The sequence below is a fragment of the Cherax quadricarinatus genome, chromosome 12, assembly GCF_038502225.1.
Source record: "Cherax quadricarinatus isolate ZL_2023a chromosome 12, ASM3850222v1, whole genome shotgun sequence".
In the NCBI taxonomy this organism is placed as follows: domain Eukaryota; kingdom Metazoa; phylum Arthropoda; class Malacostraca; order Decapoda; family Parastacidae; genus Cherax; species Cherax quadricarinatus.
This window is the reverse complement of record NC_091303.1, coordinates 45,459,508-45,477,962: the sequence shown is the minus strand read 5'-3', so window position 1 is coordinate 45,477,962 and position 18,455 is coordinate 45,459,508. Positions and strand designations below refer to the sequence as shown.

At 42.4% G+C, this 18,455-nt stretch overlaps 1 protein-coding gene across 1 annotated transcript in view; it reads left to right on the top strand.

Annotated features, from left to right (window-relative positions):
* LOC128686674 (uncharacterized) overlaps nt 1-18,455 on the top strand; it is a 445,607-nt gene that overhangs the window by 29,554 nt on the left and 397,598 nt on the right. The window contains exons 2-3 of the mRNA XM_053773696.2: nt 1,177-2,401; nt 3,577-3,734. Of these exons, the coding sequence (XP_053629671.2) occupies nt 1,707-2,401; nt 3,577-3,734 (853 nt within the window). The 5' untranslated portion in view covers nt 1,177-1,706. The remainder of the gene's footprint in view (nt 1-1,176; nt 2,402-3,576; nt 3,735-18,455) is intronic.

The following is an 18,455-nucleotide window of genomic DNA, read 5'->3' as shown; positions in this document are numbered from 1 at the left end:
CTTGACCAGTTGGGGCTGTGTGCTGGCGCCATGTTCTCAATATTTGTCCTAACATATGTCATATAATAGATTCTGAAGGATTCATTATTCAGGTTCCTGAATGCTGTTCTGAGGTTTGCTAATCTTGCATATGCAGTTGACGTTATACGATTTATATATATGGCTATGTCCTTAGAGCTATATTTACCTTCAGGTCCTTCTCTCTCTCTCTTGATATCTGCAACTTCTCTCCGCCCATGCTGTACTTTGTGTTCGGTCTTACCATAAGTCCATTTCACATGACGTTACATTTGTTCGGTTTGAACTCCAGAGATTACTACATCTGCTTCCTGACAGATGGGTAAGACATATGTGCAATAATTGTGTATATAGTCAGTAGAAGACAGAGGTGATGTAAATGTTGGAAACAGCAAATGTAGTGGAGAAATGAAAAGAAGTGATCAGTCTCTCTTCCTTGAAGTAATTTTAAGGTGATCTGTACCGCAGCCTTGAGCTCCATAGTGTCCATCAATGTACGGAGCTGTGTTGAGGTTCTGGAGGTTGTCACTTCCTCTGCTGCTCTTATTCTTCACATAAGTTTTACATCAACAGATAGTCACACATACCACCCAAGCCCCTCTAGTAGGTCGTTGATATATTAGGAAGAGTTGGGATCCTAATGCTGATTCTTGCGAACCTGCTGGTTAGACTCTCTCATTCTGATGTCTCACCCTTTGCTCTTTGGCTGTGGCATCTGTCATTCAGGTAGTTGTGTTTGTTTCGTGCGTTCACCTCTGGGTGTTGTGTTTGACACGGTCTCTGCCTTATAAATTTGATGCATTCACTCTCCGGTGAGTTTAATATACTATTTGACTCCTAAGACTTTTAAAACATTGCTGAATACCACGTGACTCATGGAGCCTCACAGAAGATAACGTTCCTACCAATAACATTGCGTTAATATTCATAAAATGTGTCTGTCGGAAAACGTATTGTGTGTTTAATAAAGAAAACCTGCCCGAGAGAAGATGGTATCTGGCAATAGCCATGTGTGTGCTTACGAAAATGTGTTAAGAAAATATTCACCATTAAAGAAAATCAAAACTCACCAAGAAATAATAAGGAAACGTTCAAGACATTTATTTACTTGATTTAAAGAAAAAGAAAGAATATGTTTATTTAATATTATTGTTCTAGGAATTAGAAAATAACAGGAGTGACGTCACGGGCATTGCAGTTGTCTTCACAGAAGTGACAGATGTATCAGTGGACGTGACTGAAGGGATAACTAAAAAAGTCAGTTTACAAGACGCAGACTTTCGTCCCCCTCGTGTGACGTGAGACCTGCAGAGAGGTGAGCCAGGTGACCTTGTCTACCAGGTGACCTTGTCTACCAGGTGACCTTGTCTACCCAGGTGACCTTGTCTACCAGGTGACCTTGTCTACCAGGTGACCTTGTCTACCAGGTGACCTTGTCTAGCCTTTGCTCGTGAAGGTTGGAGGAAGGTCCAGCACACACACTCAAGTGCCTTAACCAGAAGCCAACTGTGTCTACCTAACAAGTATTTATAGATGAGAAAACGAAAATAATCCTGTCTAACGACACAACTGAAGCTGTCTTAACGGTGCCCAGTGTGTGTGTGTGTGCGCGCACGCGTGTGCGTGTGAGTATGTGTGTGTGTGTGTGAGCAGTACTGTGGGATGTACACCACAGGTGGCATTATTGAATGAAGCTTAAGGCAAAGTTAAAATCTTTGCTTTTCCTTCGTAGTGGCATCTTGGTGCCAGACAACCAAGCTTACTGCCACACCACTACCACCACCAGTGCCACCACCACCACCAGTACCACTGCCACCACCACCACTACCCTTACTGAAACTGCCACCAAGATGCCGCGGGATTACCCAGCAGCACCCAGCACCTCCATGATGGATCTGAGTGGTCGCAATACCGCCGAGAACCAGGAGCGACTCCGTCGAGCTCGCTCTGTTTGGGACGTCGGAGCTAAAATTATAGTTCGTCGGCGGCGTCAGACTGAGTGTGCAACTCCTGAGCGCCCTGCCAGGGTGGTCCGCCCCACCTCCTTCTCCAGTCCCTCTGGTGATGACAGACCACAGAGCCACAATAAGCTTTCTACCATACAGCGGGGTGAGAGCACCGCTCCAGCACACAATTATCGAAAGTCGGGTTTGCCACAACGCCTGTCTAGCAGCAGCACATCATCTACGCCCATCACGCCCGTTACTCCCGTCGCTCCCACCACGTCCTCACCCTCCAGCCACGGCCATGATGCCCAAGTGTTCAGAAATGAAGTAAACTTAAGTGAAGCTCGGTCTATGATGTCGCTGCCTCGACCCTACAGCACCAGCAACGGCTCTGACGATGATCCCAGAGGGTTACGCAAAAAGTCTGCCGGTGCCTTGTAAGTCTCCAGTATTAAGTATTATATTTTTATTACTTTACATTTCCAACTCTCGCATGCTGTAGTATATTGATCTAACATTTTTGTTGATCGAGCATTTTTGCTATGAGAATTTCCGTGTACCTTGTAACACTTCACCTGTCCTGAGTGTGGACTCTTGTTAGTGACGTGTATGTGTGTGTGTGTGTGTGTGTGTGTGTGTGTGTGTGTGTGTGTGTGTGTGTGTGCGTGCGTGTGCGTGTGTGTGTGTGTGTGTGTGTGTGTGTGTGTGTGTGTGTGTGTGTGTGTGTGTGTGTGTATGTGTGATTATCATAATCTTATATACGGCAGTTATTAGTAAATATTAGGAATCATTAAATCATAACCGTGTGTATGGAGAGACTTGGTCTAGTATATGTGAGCAGTCAGTCCTTCAGAGAGTTATTATACGTCTAGCTGACATGTTAATATTCTATCATATAAGTTTAAGTAACACATTAACACTAGTGTGGCACTGGTGACAGTAGCATCACATGAACAAGTGAACAAGAACAAGAAGAACTCAGCCATGTTCAGCAATCTTACACTGTGATGTAATATTAGCCGCTTCTCTCATCTTTCTAGACTGTGTCGAAAAGAACCAGTCATAATTAAAAAAAAATGAACTTAGTTTGAAATAAAATTTTGTATACATTGTACTTTTGATTGCACAGGAATACTTTATTCTGAGTCCACGATATGACAGGTAAGAAAATTGAAAATTATGGTTCTGCTTAATATTAAAACAATCTTGCAAATCTAATAATAATAGTGCACTTTTAATATTAATATTCAATAATTCTCTAGTTGTGTAGATAAATGGTTCAGAGAACTGACAAGTTGATAAATTAGACACATGTGCAACACTTGTGTATATTCATTAAGGAAACGTTTCGCCACACAGTGTCTTCATCAGTCCGATACAAAGACTAGTGAAGATGAGGAGTTTCAGGTCATTAAACTCTTTTCGGATCGTTACCATTCTTCTTTGTACTGGACTGATGAAGCCACTGTCTGGCGAAGCGTTTCCTCACTAAAGATACCCAAGTGTAACATGTGTTTAATTTATCAAATCTCTAGTTGTGTTGGCAACTCTCACTCTCTCTCTCTCTCTCTCTCTCTTTCCTCACTAACACTGGTCGTCTGCATCACCACAGACATGCCTTGAAGAACCTGAGTCGCAGTACGCCGGCCATGTCACCGTCAGCATCTCCTCGTCACAGTGACAGTGAGGGACCCCCCAGGATCTCTAAGGGCACTAAGAAGTTCATGCGGCACTTCGCTGACGCTCCTGCTAGCGAGTGGGTCCTCAACTGTGAGTACTGCATCCTCTTCAATACTCCTTCCTCTTTTTTTATACACAAGGGTTATACAAGGTTAGGTTAAGGATTTCTGCCTTTATTTACAAGCTAAGAGCTGTTAACTACATAAACTCACTTAAAAGAGCTTTTTATTGTTAAGAGATGTACAAATAGGGAAAAGGGTGAGGTTGGAGTCATCTGTAGGCCAGCGATTTCATTTGGTCTGACTATTTCGATGATGTCATTATGTTCCAGACTCGCTGTCTCCGGAGTGGAGCCAAGTGTGGTACTCTGATAATATTGTCCATTTACATAACAGTAATCCCACTGTGGCATGCTAAGAGTATTTTACATTTTATTCGGCATATGTCACACACTCGTATAGGCATGCCTTTCCGACAAGCGAACCAGATGTTAAGGGTATAACGAATACCTTCCTTGGTTCAACCAGCCAATTACAAGGAAGCCCGCCGAAGTTGTTTAGCAATGTGGGAGACTCGTAAGTCAGCTTATGCAGACTTACCTCAAAGTCTGCAGTTTGCTCTGTGTCTGTTGCTTACATTTGCCTTATTGTATATATCCGCTGTATATACTGTACATACCTGATTACTATTTGATTAAGGAAATATAAGTATTTACTTTCTCTGCTGCCTTTTTCCTCTTTCCTACCGTGGTTATGCTACAGCCAGGTGTACAGACCACTAGACTACACCTTTGTTTGTAATAGCCACCCACATCCCTCCGATATTGAAGGTGGTGGGATCATGGGGGAACATTCAGGTGGGTTTCGTTGGAGTATATATGTCAGTGACATCAAATCGATGAGTAAAGGAGGATTTTGTACGTGATGTTTTGGTTTATTTTCTCAGGAGTCTACCCTTAGTTTCTGTTGTTGCTGGCAATTGGAATTGTGTGATCCGGGGAAAAGATGTCGAACCGCATGGCGGGGGGTGTAATTTAGGGGTTTTACGGGAGGTTCTGCAGGTGATTGGTGTAGTGGATGTTGTGGGTAGCGACGGGTGGAATGTGGAACACACACATTTTGTAGGAGGGATTACCCACCGAGGTTAGACAGGGTTTACGTCACTAGCTTAATTCGTAGTGGCAGGCTTGATTGTGTTGATCTGGGTTTTTCAGACCACCGTGGTGTTCTGGTAACCCTGGAGTGGGAGGGTGTTATCCGTGTTTTTCTAGTTATTGGAAATTAAATGTTAATTTGTTGCAAGGAGTCGATGCTTTGGAAGCTTTCAGGTTATGATGGGTTGGATTCTAGAATGAAGGAAATGGGATAGAGGATGTTGTGGAGTGGTGGCATTCAAAGGCAAAAATGTGATATGGGTCTTTTATAGAAGGTTAGGGAAGGAGGAGGCGTGTTATAGATATGGGAAGCAAAGGTATTTAGAGGGACAGCTGCGGGATTGTTATGTTGCAGGTGGGAGGTATGATCTCGCGGAAATAGAGTGCCTTCGTAGTCAATTACGGGAAATTCAGAATGATAATTTTCAGGCATTGAAGGTGTGAGCGGGGATTGAGGAGGTGCTTTGGGGGGATAAACCCTCTGTAGGGGTTCTATGTAGTTTCAGAATGAGATGTATGGCGACGACAGTATTGTGAGTGGTGGTCGGCAATGACTTGGGTGGTTACTGTAAGGGACAAAGGCTAGTTACTACTGAGAACATAGGGACCTACACAGACAAATGGTTTGAGAGAAAATGGAAGGGTAGGGAGGGGAATCGAGAGGCAAGGGAAGCTTTACTGCATGGCATAGTGGCGAATGTGAGTGACGTGGATCGAGAGGACATGGAGGGTTGTATATGAGAGGAGGAGGTATACAAGGCTGTTTAGGGACAGGCACTGAAGAAATCGCCTGGTTGGGATGGAATACCAGGTGACTTTTATGTAGTTCATTGGGAACTGTTAAAACACGTGTTGGTTCGACTTTACAATTCAATAAAAATTAGAGGTAGAATGGGCGGTGAGGCGGGGTTGGGCATTGTAGTGTTGGTACCAAAGGCCGAGGTCAGCGAATCTTTGGAGGCATATAGGCCCATCATGTTGATGGAGGAGGATTATAAAATTTTTGCGCATATTTTGGCAAACCGGATGAAACGGTTTTTGGACATGGTAATATGGGATGGGCAATACGGGATTCCTGGACGGTCTATGAGGGATGGTCATCGACACCTCAAAAGTTTCGTGGAGGATTGTAGTGGAGGCGGGGTCGTAGGATTAGATTGGGAAAAGGCTTTTGACAATGTGGATAGGGAAACATTATTAGCAATATTATTGAAGCAGGGTTTTGGGGAAGAAGTAGTAGCGTGGGAAGGTTGGGGTCCGCGATAGGCATGGGGTGGGGGCTGCAGCAGGGATGTCTCCTCTCACAGCTTTTGTTTGCCTGTTTGCAGGACCCCTTTTATAGATTAGTAATGGGTGGGGTAGGGGGGGAGGATTGTGCGCAGGGTGAAGCAGTAGGGATTTTAGGTTATGTGGACGATACCACTATCATGGTGCATAGTAGGAATGGCTTGGCGTTCGTTAATCAGGTTATAGGGTTTTTTAGTGATGTGTATGGCATGCGCATTAATAGAGGAAAATCCAAATTTTTGGAGGTGGGGTCCTGGGTGGGGGGGACTTTGGGTAAGGAGTATGGGTGGAGAACCGTTGAGTGGATAAAGATATGTAGTGTGTATTCTTGCAATGATGAGCAGCCGGCGCATGCAATTAATTCGTCGATTGTGGTAGCACGCGTAATTCGTAGGATGGCTGGGTGGCGACCGAGTGATGTAACCTTACACCAATGAGTAATCGTTGTCAATGTACTGGTGTATAATAAATTATGGTATGTTTCAGCGGTCTATCCACTGATGGCGGACGATGTGTTGCGGTTACAAAGGAAGGCTTTGAATTTCATATGGGGTTACCGTAGGCATTGGTTAGGGAAGGACATTGTTATGACGCAAGTAGCTGAGGGAGGTTTGGGGTTAATACCACCACACAGTCACCTAATGATCATATACGTACCACAGGAATCTTGACAAGGGGTGGGGTCAGGGGAGCGAGGGTTGACGCGGTGATGAGGGAGGTTCGACGATGGTGGGTGGGGAAAGACCTCATGAGGTGCAAAGCACTGTTATGGCACTTATTGGTGGTACATAACCCTATGAGAGTTAGGGCAGGTAAATTAGACAATATAGGTATAACATCGGGAAAGGTCATTGGTGATGAGGTTTTCCCAGGATATCATTGGAAGACTATATGGCAGTGGTTCAAGAAATTGCGCTTACAACCACCGGTTAGAGAAACTGGTTGCTGCTTCATCCATGGGATTTTGGCGTCAAAGCACAATTGTACATTATGGGAATGACTCAGGATCAGACCTGTGCGTGGTGCGGGTGGCCGGAAATGGCGTTTCACGTCGTATACCTTTGTGACGGTTTACAGTTAGGGATTGGTTCAAGGGTGTTCTCAGATGAGTGGGAGGGGGGCTTTGTCGATACTTAGAGTTTTGAGTCTTGAGATGGGAGATTGGTCGGATGTGGTATGATGTTCGGTTTCATATTTGGTACTTGACTATACGTGTCATGGGCAATGCTGGGAAGGAGCTTTTTCGTTGGGGTATAGGAATCTAACGATGGAAACGTTACAGGAGTAATGAGGTGTAGGTAGGTATATAATCTCTTGGTGGAGCGAATGGGTTGGTCTCCCGGGAGGGGAAGGGAGGGGAGAGTTAGGTTTTTGCGACTGGAATGTACATGTTATTTGGTGTGTATGGTGATCGGGGTGTAATGTAGGGTGAGGAAGGGGGACCCTTGTGTGGTCTGGGGTATTGCTTGTTGCCAGCGTGATTGAGTGTCATAGCCTGAGAAAGGGGGGGGAGTGGTACTCAGAACCAAGGTTTGGTTTTCTCATTCACCAGTGTTGTGGTTTTCCTTGTAACGTTTACATAGTTGAATAGACGAATGATTTTTATTGTTACCTACTCGTAATGAATGGAAAACAAGTTTGGATGCTCAGAAAAGGCTGTTTTGGATGGTTGGTTAGGTTGGTGTGTAACAAATGCTACATAATGTGTTGTAGCAATCTGCTCTTGACGCCATATGATGTCAGGTACCATTAACGGTAGTAAACCTTGTTACCAGGAGTGCCTTCTACGTGGACTTCCCGGAAGGAAAGGTTGGTGTGCAGGCAGGACTCGCCTTGGTAGTGTATACCTTGCTTACGTGTACAATCATTAGAATCAGGTCATAATATACTAATTCAATGAAACTACTAAGTCACCAGCAGAGGCTTCGCCGTGGTTAATGGTAATGTTTTTTTGTGAATATTTAAATTCCCAGGCTGGTGTTAGTTGCATATAGCGTGCTTTGTTAGAGTTTTGTAATGCATTGTTTTATGAGATGTATTCTGTATGCACCTGTTAGTGCTGGTTTTACTAAGTCAGTACATAAGGATCACAGTAATGTATGTAATGCGGCCTGGGAGCTGTACAGTGTGTACTGGAAGTTTTGTGTTTTAATTATAGGTATAGTGTGTAGCGAGATGCTTTATATAGATGTTTTGTGTGGATAATGGTCTGAACCTCTTTGTTCAAAATGTCATTTCTTTCCTATATTGTTCGCTCTACATTATATGAAACAGTTTTCTTACAGAGTGGTCCATTATTGTGTCCAAGTACTGTATATACATACCTCTGATACCTTACTGATGATATGGCTATGCCACTTTTGTTACAAGGTATGGATCGGTAGAAAGCAGATTTTAGTAGTAAGGGAGTAAATTTGGTGAGGTGAAGTGGAATCCTGCCTGGGGGGGGGGGGTTGAGGGATGACTACTTTAGGATACCCATCGTAAATTTTCTGCTGTATTATGCCAGTTGTAATTCTATTGTCTATATGTCACGCATTATTGTAAGCGGTACAATTATTTCAAGTGGATATATTATACAGACACAGATTTGTACATATTATAGATATTACTTGTAACCATGGTATAGGTTTGTTTTTTGCTAGGCAGCTCCATTATGTTTGGCTAATATTATATGTCTTACTTGGTTCTGTATCCTAGGAATGGGGGAAAGAAGTTTTTTTTTTACACAGAATAATGATGTGTGCATGTAATATCGTTGTTCGTTGGACGACAGACATGTTAATGCTTTCTCAATTTGATTTTATGTCTGATGTAAGGATTTTAATAAAATATAAAAAAAAATCTCTAAGGAGCTGTCTGTGTGTGTCTGTCTCTGTCTGTCTATCTGTCTGTTTGTCTGTCTGTCTGTCTGTCTGTCTGTCTTTATCTCTCTCTCTCTCTCTCTCTCTCTCTCTCTCTCTCTCTCTCTCTCTCTCTCTCTCTCTCTCTCTCTCTCTCTCTTTCTCTCCTCTTCCCCCTCCTCCTCCCAGGCACTGTAAGATGTCTTTCTGTTTAACTTTTCTCAATAAATATAATAGTCTCCATTATCTTCCCATTACCTGTGATGGGAAAATAACTGAGACTGTGAAGGTCATTCCCTAGTGGATGCATGACCTACTTCCACTGGGGAATCCCGCCTACCAGTGACTATGCCCTCGTCTGCTACCCGTCACAATCCACCTGACGTTAGTATATAAGCGCCAGTCTCCTTGCCTCTGCTCCAGAATCTTCACGACTACGGTGCTGTAATAATGTTGGTAGAATTACATTTTATTGTGGCAACGTTTCGCTCTCCAGGAGCTTTGTCAAGCCGTTACAAACAGTACATGGACACAGAGGGTATATATAGGCTCAGAGTGAGGTGCAGTACTAGAGGTAGTAGTAGTAGTAGTGACATAAGTTGTAGTAGTAGTAATACAATAGGGTAGAGCAATTAACTTGTACATGAGTAAAAGGATATAAAAGCTATTACTTGGGTAACAAAAATAGGTTAGACAAATACAGACTGGATAGAGGCAGCCTGTTTCAGTGTTCACTCTCTGTAATGTGCTTTGTGTAGTATAACAGGAGAGACTATGTGATGGCTGGGTTTATTGTTTTCAGGAGGATTCTTGCTAAGACTTCAGAGATGGTGAAGCTGCCTTTGTTTTGTTTAATTGTATGCGAAACAGCGATTAGTGCTGACTCGAGGCACTTGCGTCTGCGGAAATTAGTTTCTTTGATCACTAATTGGGCGTCCCTGAATTTCATGAGATGATTGGAGGAATTTCGGTGTTGTACACAGGCATTGTTCAAGTTATCGTTCCCACATGCGTAAATGTGTTCATTGAGGCGGGTGTCGAGGTTTCTTGCTGTTTAACCTACATAAATCTTGTCACAGCCTCCACAGGGTATAGTGTAAACTCCTGCATTAACTGGTTCGTTGTGCTTTGATTTTGTCCTGGTTAGATCCTTTATTGAAGTGCTAGAAGCGATGGCGACTCTGGTGTTAGCTTGTGAAAGTACTTTAGAAACGTTCAGTGCAACCTGGCTGTTGGGAAGAATTATAACTTTGTTAGGAGTGGTGTTGGTGCGTGGAGAATTAATGATCTGAAGAGCTCTTTTCTTGTAGTCTTTGTTGAGAAAGGAAGGAAAATGTAACTCAGTGAAGGTTTGGTGAATGTATGTACATTCCTCGTCAAGAAACTCAGGACTACAAATTCGGTATGCTCTTAGGAAAAACCCGATGGTGATGCCTCTTTTGGTCTTAGTATCTTGACTGGAATAGAAGTGTGTTAAATCTTTTTTATTGGTAGGTTTCTGATAAACTTGAAATCTTAGGTTGTTGTCTACTTTGTGAATGAGGACGTCGAGGAAAGGTAGCTTGTCATTGGACTCTTCTTCTAGTGTAAACTGGATCGCCGGTTCAACTGCGTTGAGCCTTGCCTGTAGATTCCGTACATCAAAACGTTTGGGAGTTATTATGAGGACGTCGTCCACGTAACGTAACCAAGTGACGCTTGAAGGGATGATGTTGGCGAAGTGTTCGGACTCTAGGTGTTCCATGTACAAGTTGGCTAGGACGGCACTGATGGGGGATCCCATTCCCATGCCGTAGGTTTCTTTGTAGAGCCTGTTATTGAAAGAAAAACAGTTGAAATTAACACAGAGTTCAATCAAGTCAACAAAATCTCCAACGACCCCAACATTATCGTCACCACCGCCGACAAAGGAGGTGGAGTCGTCATACTCAACACCAGTGACTACAACACTAAAATGATGGACATTTTGAGTGATCAGTCTACATACGAACCCATCAGCACTCAACAGTGGGAGACATTCACCAAAGACTTTCTATACAAAACCAGACAAATACTCAAACGCACTAGAGAAGGGAAGAAACTTCTATACCTGTTACCCAGCAACCCTAAACCAGCACACATGTATGGTTTACCCAAGACCCATAAACACAATATTCCTCTCAGACCAATCACGTCAGGTATAGGCAGTGCTCCATACAAACTAGCCGGAGTTCTTGCCCAACATCTTTCCTGTCTTCTGGGGACCATCAGCCCCGCTCATCTTAAACACTCAGGCGACCTTCTCAACCGCATCCGAAACCCCTCCATCCGTAAAAAAAAAAACTAAATAGTTTGGACGTGACTTCCCTCTTCACAAAAGTACCTACCACTAAAGCCATCGAGGTTCTACAACGCAAAGTCAATCAGGACCTTAATCTTCCTCTACCTCCCGGAGATTTTGTTGACTTGATTGATCTCTATGTTAATTTCAACTGTTTTTCTTTCAATAACAAGCTCTACAAACAAACCTACGGCATGGGAATGGGGTCCCCCATCAGTGCCGTCCTAGCACATTACAGAGAGTGAACACTGAAACAGGCCTTCTCTATCCAGTCTGTATTTGTCTAACCTATTTTTATGTTACCCAAGTAATAGCTTTTATATCCTTTTACTCATGTACAAGTTAATTGCTCTACCCTATTGTATTACTACTACTACTACAACTTATGTCACTACTACTACTACTACCTCTAGTATTGCACCTCACTCTGAGCCTATATATACCCTCTGTGTCCATGTACTGTTTGTATCGGCTTGACAAAGCTCCTGGAGAGCGAAACGTTGCCACAATAAAATGTCACATTAGTTGCACTTGTGTCCTTTTACTTCACATACTACGGTGCTCTTCACACCAACTCCAAGGCTGAGGGACTGATCACCTCATCTCTTGTATATAGTTCTACTGTCTTCAAATTATGTCCTAAAATTTGTATTGATAAAACCACTGGATGGGGAAACGTCTACAATAAAGATACCCAGATGTTGCACATGTGTCTCAGTTTTCAACGAAGAAACTGTTGCTGTTACAACGAACAAATTGTTGCTGCTGCAACAAGGATATTGTTTTTGCTACAATGGGGAAATTGTTGCTGCTAAAACGAGGAAATTGTTGGTATTACAGTGCGGACATTTTTTTTATTCTGCGATGTTGAAGTGATGTTATCATGATGGAATCAATATTACTGGATGGAAGTTGATGTAACTGCGCTGCTTATCAGGTGTTGACCCCAGGTTGATGTAACTACGCCACTTATCATTTGTTGACCCCTGGACCCCCACTCTCCTCCTGCCTCCATTGGTATTATTGTTTTTAGGGAGAAGCGTTAAACCCATAAGGATAATGCAGCGCTTGTGGAATGGAAAGCACTCACAGTCCATCAAGGCAGCACACCTACTCCTGTAGCACTTACTGGTGTGAGTCAGCTACCCAAGATGCGAGAGTTCTATCCCACAGTGTTCCTATATTACAATTTGCCTCTTGAAGATTAAGACATGTGCAGTTGTTGGGTATCTTTATTGATGAAACGTTTTGCCTACACAGTAGGCTTCTTCAGTCAAATACAAAGGGAGCAGTAGTAATAAAATTAAGATGATGTAATCAGTCCATCAACTTGGAGAAAAGTATTTGAGGTGGTCAGTCCTTCAGCCTTTAGAAGAGCTCAACTCCATGTTCTGGAACCATGGTTCTAGACGATCAATTAGACACATGTGCAGCATTTGGGTATCTTTAATGAGGAAATGTTTCGCCACACAGTGGTTTCATCAGTCCATACAAAGGAGAATATCAAAATGGTATACAATACCAACAAAGGAGAATGGTGAAGAACAGGAGTAGTTTGAGGTAATCAGTCCTTCAGCCTTGAGTCGATGTGGTCATTCCATCCATCTTGAAAATAATACAGCATATGTGCAAAGAAGTGGCTTATATACTGTAGGCAGGAGAGGTGCAGCAGTTGTAGGTGGTATCACATTTGTCCAGTGTGGAAGTAGGTCATGCCCAAGGGTTAGGCAAGTGAAGAATTCATTGTATTAAGATCCCAAGATGTTGCTGTGTCAGACAGGAATGTAGATTACTGGTTCAGAGAACCGACAAGTTGATAAATTAGACACGTGATAAAATTAGAGACAATTGATAAATTAGACACATGTGGAAAAACATGTGGTAAATTAAATACATGTGGAAAAACCAGACCATACCATTTCCTCAATTAAACACATGTTTCTCACGTGTCTAATTTATCAACCATTCATTTACATTCCTGTCTGACACAGCAACATCTTGGGATCTTAACACAGGGAATTCTTCGCTTGCCTAACCCTTGGGCATGACCTACTTCTACATTCGTCAAATGTGACACCACCTACGACTCCTGCACCTCTCTTGCCTGTACTCAGTGGCGACGGGTACTTCAGTGGTGACTTGTACTTCAGTGGTGACCTGTACTTAGTCAGCAGTGACCTGTACTTAGCTCAGTGGGGACGTGTCTGTGGATTGAACCAAGATGCCCTCCATTGAGCATCTTTACCAGCACTTTGAGGAGTAATTGAGGGTACTGAAGCTAGAGATACGGTGATTGATGGAGGAAAACAAGAGGATTTGTAGTAGTCCTGTTGTGAGTCCTCAGGTCACGAAGGGAATCTGGGCAGTGGCCAGACAGCATGGAACGAAGTTGAAGATCAAAAAGATGAATGGAAAGGTAGAAACTATGAAGAAGAGACTGCTGTGGAAACTGTCGTGGAAACATCGAACGCTTTCTCCATGCTACCCATGACTGTGAGTCGACTACTGAGAACGTTACGACAAACAACACCAAGGAAGGTAAAAACATTGTTGTTGTTGGGGATAGCCAGGTTAAGTATATGGATAGGTCCTTCTGCTTGCAGGATAGGAGTAGGAGACAGAGGGTTTGCTCTCCTGGGGCTGGGAAGGAGGATATTGCTAGTCTACTCGACAACTTCATGAACACTAATGGGATCAATCCTATCATCTGCCTCAGTGTTGGATGCAACAATGTAGGCAAGCGTAGAAGTGAGGATTTAGTTAGAAGGTACAGGACAGCAATAGACATAATTAGGAAGAAGGGGGGGCGCCCTGTCATATGTGGCATTTTGCCAAGAAGAGGTGTTGGAAATGAATGGTTGTCCAGAGCAATTGGTGTTAATTGTTGGCTGGACGAACACTGTAAGGATAATGCAGTACCATTCATTGACAAATGGGACAACTTCTACGGTAGAAATGATATATATACCAGGTATGGGGTTCACTTATCCAGGGCAGGTGTGGGTTTGCTAGCTCAGTTGATGGTGTTGTTAGGACTTTAAACTAGGATTAGATAGAGGTATGGGTTTAAAAATGGAAAATAATGAGTATGGATATATTGACTTGGGCTTTGATATTATGAATCTTAATAGTTACAGTCATGGAGTAACACTGGGTAATGACAATTACAGAAATTGTGTTAAAGCAAAGGTGAATAGGGAAAAGGTGCGGAAGAAAAAACATGTGACTGTATTTTATGCAAGAAATAAGAATAATGAATTACACTGGGTAGCGTGTGCTGGGAACTTTGATGTCACTGCAATAACTGAAACCTGGTATGATTTAAAGAGTCGGGATATGATTGCTGAGTGTAATATTCAAGGATCTAAGTTGTTCCATGTGGATAGATGTGATGGGAAAGGGGGAGGAGTTGCATGATATGTACGAGAAAATATAAATTGTTGCATAAAAACAGGTGTAAATGTAGATGGATTAGTAACAAAATCTGTTTGAGTAGAGTTTGTAGAAGGTCTAGAAAAAATATTTCTTGGTGTAATATACCGAGCTCCAGGCTTGGATCACGATAGAGGGAGACTTCTTTGGGACGAAATTGTTAGGGCTTCTAGACAATAATGGAGTGATAGTAGGGGATTTTTAACTTTAGTTAAATTGGCTGGACTTCTTTGATCTGTAATCTGGAGTCCAGCGACTTTATGGAAGTGGTTCAGGACTGTTTTCCGAAGCAGTGTGTAACAGAGCCTACCAGGGGTAATAATTTGCTCGGCCTAATCTTGTCAAATAAGGAAACACTCGTAAATAATCTGGAGATTGCTGAAGAACTTGGCACAAGTGATCACAAATCCATCACTTTTAGCATTAAATTGGAATACGAGAATATTAATAATATGGTAAAAGTCCCTGATTTTCGTTCTGCCGATTTTAATGGACTTAGGGAACATCTGTCTAATCTCGATTGGGGTTATCTAGCTAATGATTTCATTGACGATGATAATACTTACAATTACGAAAGGATCTGCACATATGATTTTTTTCTTAATAATGTACAACATGCTTAGAGTATATACATTCCCCAGAGAGAAATTAGGTCCAATAATAACGATCCCAGATGGGTTAACAGTAGGTTAAAGCATCTATTAGGGGAGAAAAAAGGAATTTATAGGCGCATCAGAAGAGGAGAGGTTAACCTTACTGACCAATATGTTCAGCTTAAAAGAGAAGTAAAAAAGGGGATTAGAAAGGCTAAACGTGACTATGATATTAGAGTTGCTAATGAATCAAAGACTAATCCAAAAGAGTTCTTTCAAGTGTATAGGACGAAGGTGAAGGAAAAAGTAGGACCTCTGAAAATTGGGAATGGATAGCTGAGGGATAACAAACTGGAAATGTGTTCCTTATTTAATGACTATTTTTTGTCAGTTTTTACACAGGAAAACATAAATGAGATTCCAGAAATGAACAATTATTCAGTTCCTGATTAATTCATATTAACTAGTATTACTGTCACGAGGGACATGGTTATCAAACAGATAAAGAAACTGAAGCAAAATAAATCCCGGGACCCGACGAGTTCTTTTCCAGGGTACTTAAAGAATGCAAGACGGAACTTAGCCAGCCATTAACGAGTGTGTTTAATGCGTCCATCCTTACCGGTGTTGTGCCAGAGATGTAGAAGATGGCTAATGTGGTTCCTATATTTAAATCAGGGGATAAGTACATTCCTTCAAATTACCGTCCAATAAGCCTGACATCTATAGTGGGCAAGTTATTAGAATCAATTATAGCTGACATTATTAGAAGTCACCTTGAAGAGCATAATTTGATTAATGAATCTCAGGATGGGTTCATGAGACAGAGATAAAGAATATGATATTGTTTATTTGGATTTTAGTAAAGCCTTCGATAGAGTACCTCACAAGAGACTCTTAAGAAAAGTGGCAGCTCATTGTATAGGAGGTAAAGTTCTAGCATAGATAGAGGCATGGCCTACCAACAGAAAGCAGAGAGTTTCCATTAATGGGGTCAAATCTGAATGGAGATTAGTCTCTAGTGGCATTCCACAGGGATCAGTTTTACGCCCTCTGTTGTTCATAATTTACATTAATGACCTTGATGAAGGAATTACAAGTGACATGATCAGATTTGATGATGATACAAAGATAGGTCGTATGATTCACTCTGAGGGGGATACCAATGAACTCCAGGAGGATTTGGACAAATTAATGTGTTGCTTTGAAAAATGGCAAATGAAGTTTAATGTGAATAAGTGTAAGGTACTAGTCCTTGGTAATGAAAATAGCCCTCGAAGCTATAAACTAAGTGAAGTAGAGCTTGGTCATACAGAATGTGAAAAAAAGACTTGGGAGTCATGGTAAGCACAAAATCTAAAGCCAAGACAGCAGTGCCTAAGTGTGCACAACAAGACTAACAGATTACTAGGATTTTTTTCAAGAAGTATAAGTAACAGAAGTCCAGAGGTTATTTTACAGTTCTATACATCAATAGTGAAGCCTCATTTAGATTATGCCGCTCAGTTTTGGTCTCCTTACTACAGAATGGATATAGACTCATTGGAGAGTATACAGAGAAAAATGACTAAAATTATTTACTGTATAAGGAATCTCCCATATGAAGATAGACTTAGAGCCTTGAATCTCCACTCTCTGGAGAGACGTAGAATGAGGGGAGATATCGAGGTGTATATGTGGATGATGAGGATAAACAAAGGACATTTATAAAGTACTGAGGGTGTTGAACCAGGTAAGACCAGAAATAATGGATTTAAGTTAGATAAATTTAGATTTAGAAAGGACATAGGTAAGTACTGGTTTTCAAACAGAGTTGTGGATATTTGGAACGGTCTTCCGAGTAGGGTGATCGAGGCTAGGACCCTGGGCTGCTTTAAAAAAGATTGGGCAAATATATAAACAGGAAGGGCAGGGTGAATGAAGCCAAACTAAAAGAGAGGGGACTACACATACATGAAGAATTTCTTACACAGGGTTCAGTGAGACAGAGAACTGGCAGGGAAGTCAGTAAAGGAGATGGTAGAATATATGACAACAATATGCAAGGAAGCTGAAGTGAGGTTTGAACCCAAGGGTAACAGAAATAACGAGAAGGCCATGGTGAGCCCTTGGTTCACCCAAAGATGTAGAGTGGCAAAAACCAAGTGCATTAGGGAATGGAAGAAGTATAGAAGGCAAAGGCCGTAGAGGAATAAAGAAAGATGTCGTAGAGCCAGAAATGAATATGCACAGGTAAGAAGGGAGGCTCAACGGCAATGCGAAAATGACACAGCAGCGAAAGCTAAATTTGACCCGAAGCTGTTGTACAGCCACATCAAGAGGAAATCGACAATCAAGGACCAGGTAATCAGGCTGAGGAAGGAAGGAGGAGAGCTCACAAGAAACGACCGAGAAGTATGTGAGGAGCTCATCATGAGATTCAAAGAGGTGTTCACAGAGAAGACAGAAGGGATTCCAGTGTTGGACACAATACATTCAACCGAGGAAGAAGTGAAGAGGCTGCTAAGTGAGCTAGATACCTCAAAGGCGATGGGGCTGGATAACATCTCCCTATGGGTCCTGAGAGAGGGAACAGAGGCAATATGTGTACCACTAACAACAATCTTCATCACATCTGTAGAAACAGGGCGACTACCTGAGATATGGAAGACAGCAAATGTAGTCCCAATTTTTAAAAAAAAGCAGACAGACACGAAGCACTAAACTACAGACCAATGTCACTGACATGTATAGTATGCAAGGTCATGGAGAAGATTTTCAGGAGAAGAGTGGTGGAACACCTAGAAAGGAATGAACTTATCAACGATAAGTTTCAGGGAGGGGAAATCCTGTGTCATAAACCTGCTGGAGTTCTATGTCAGGGTCATAGCAGTGAGACAAGAAAGAGAGAAAGAGATTGGTAGATTGCATTTTCTTGGACTGTAAGAAGGCGTTTGACACAGTTCCACACAAGAGATTAGTGCAAAAGCTGGAGGACCAGGCAGGGATAACAAGGAAGGCGCTACAATGGATCAGGGAATACCTGTCAGGAAGACAGCGAATAATGGTACGTGGCGAGGTGTCAGAGTGGGTGCCTGTAACGAGCGGGGTGCCACAGAGGTCAGTCCTAGGACCGGTGCTGTTTCTGGTGTTTGTGAAAAACATGACGGAAGGAATAGACTCCGAAGTGTCCCTGTTTGCCTG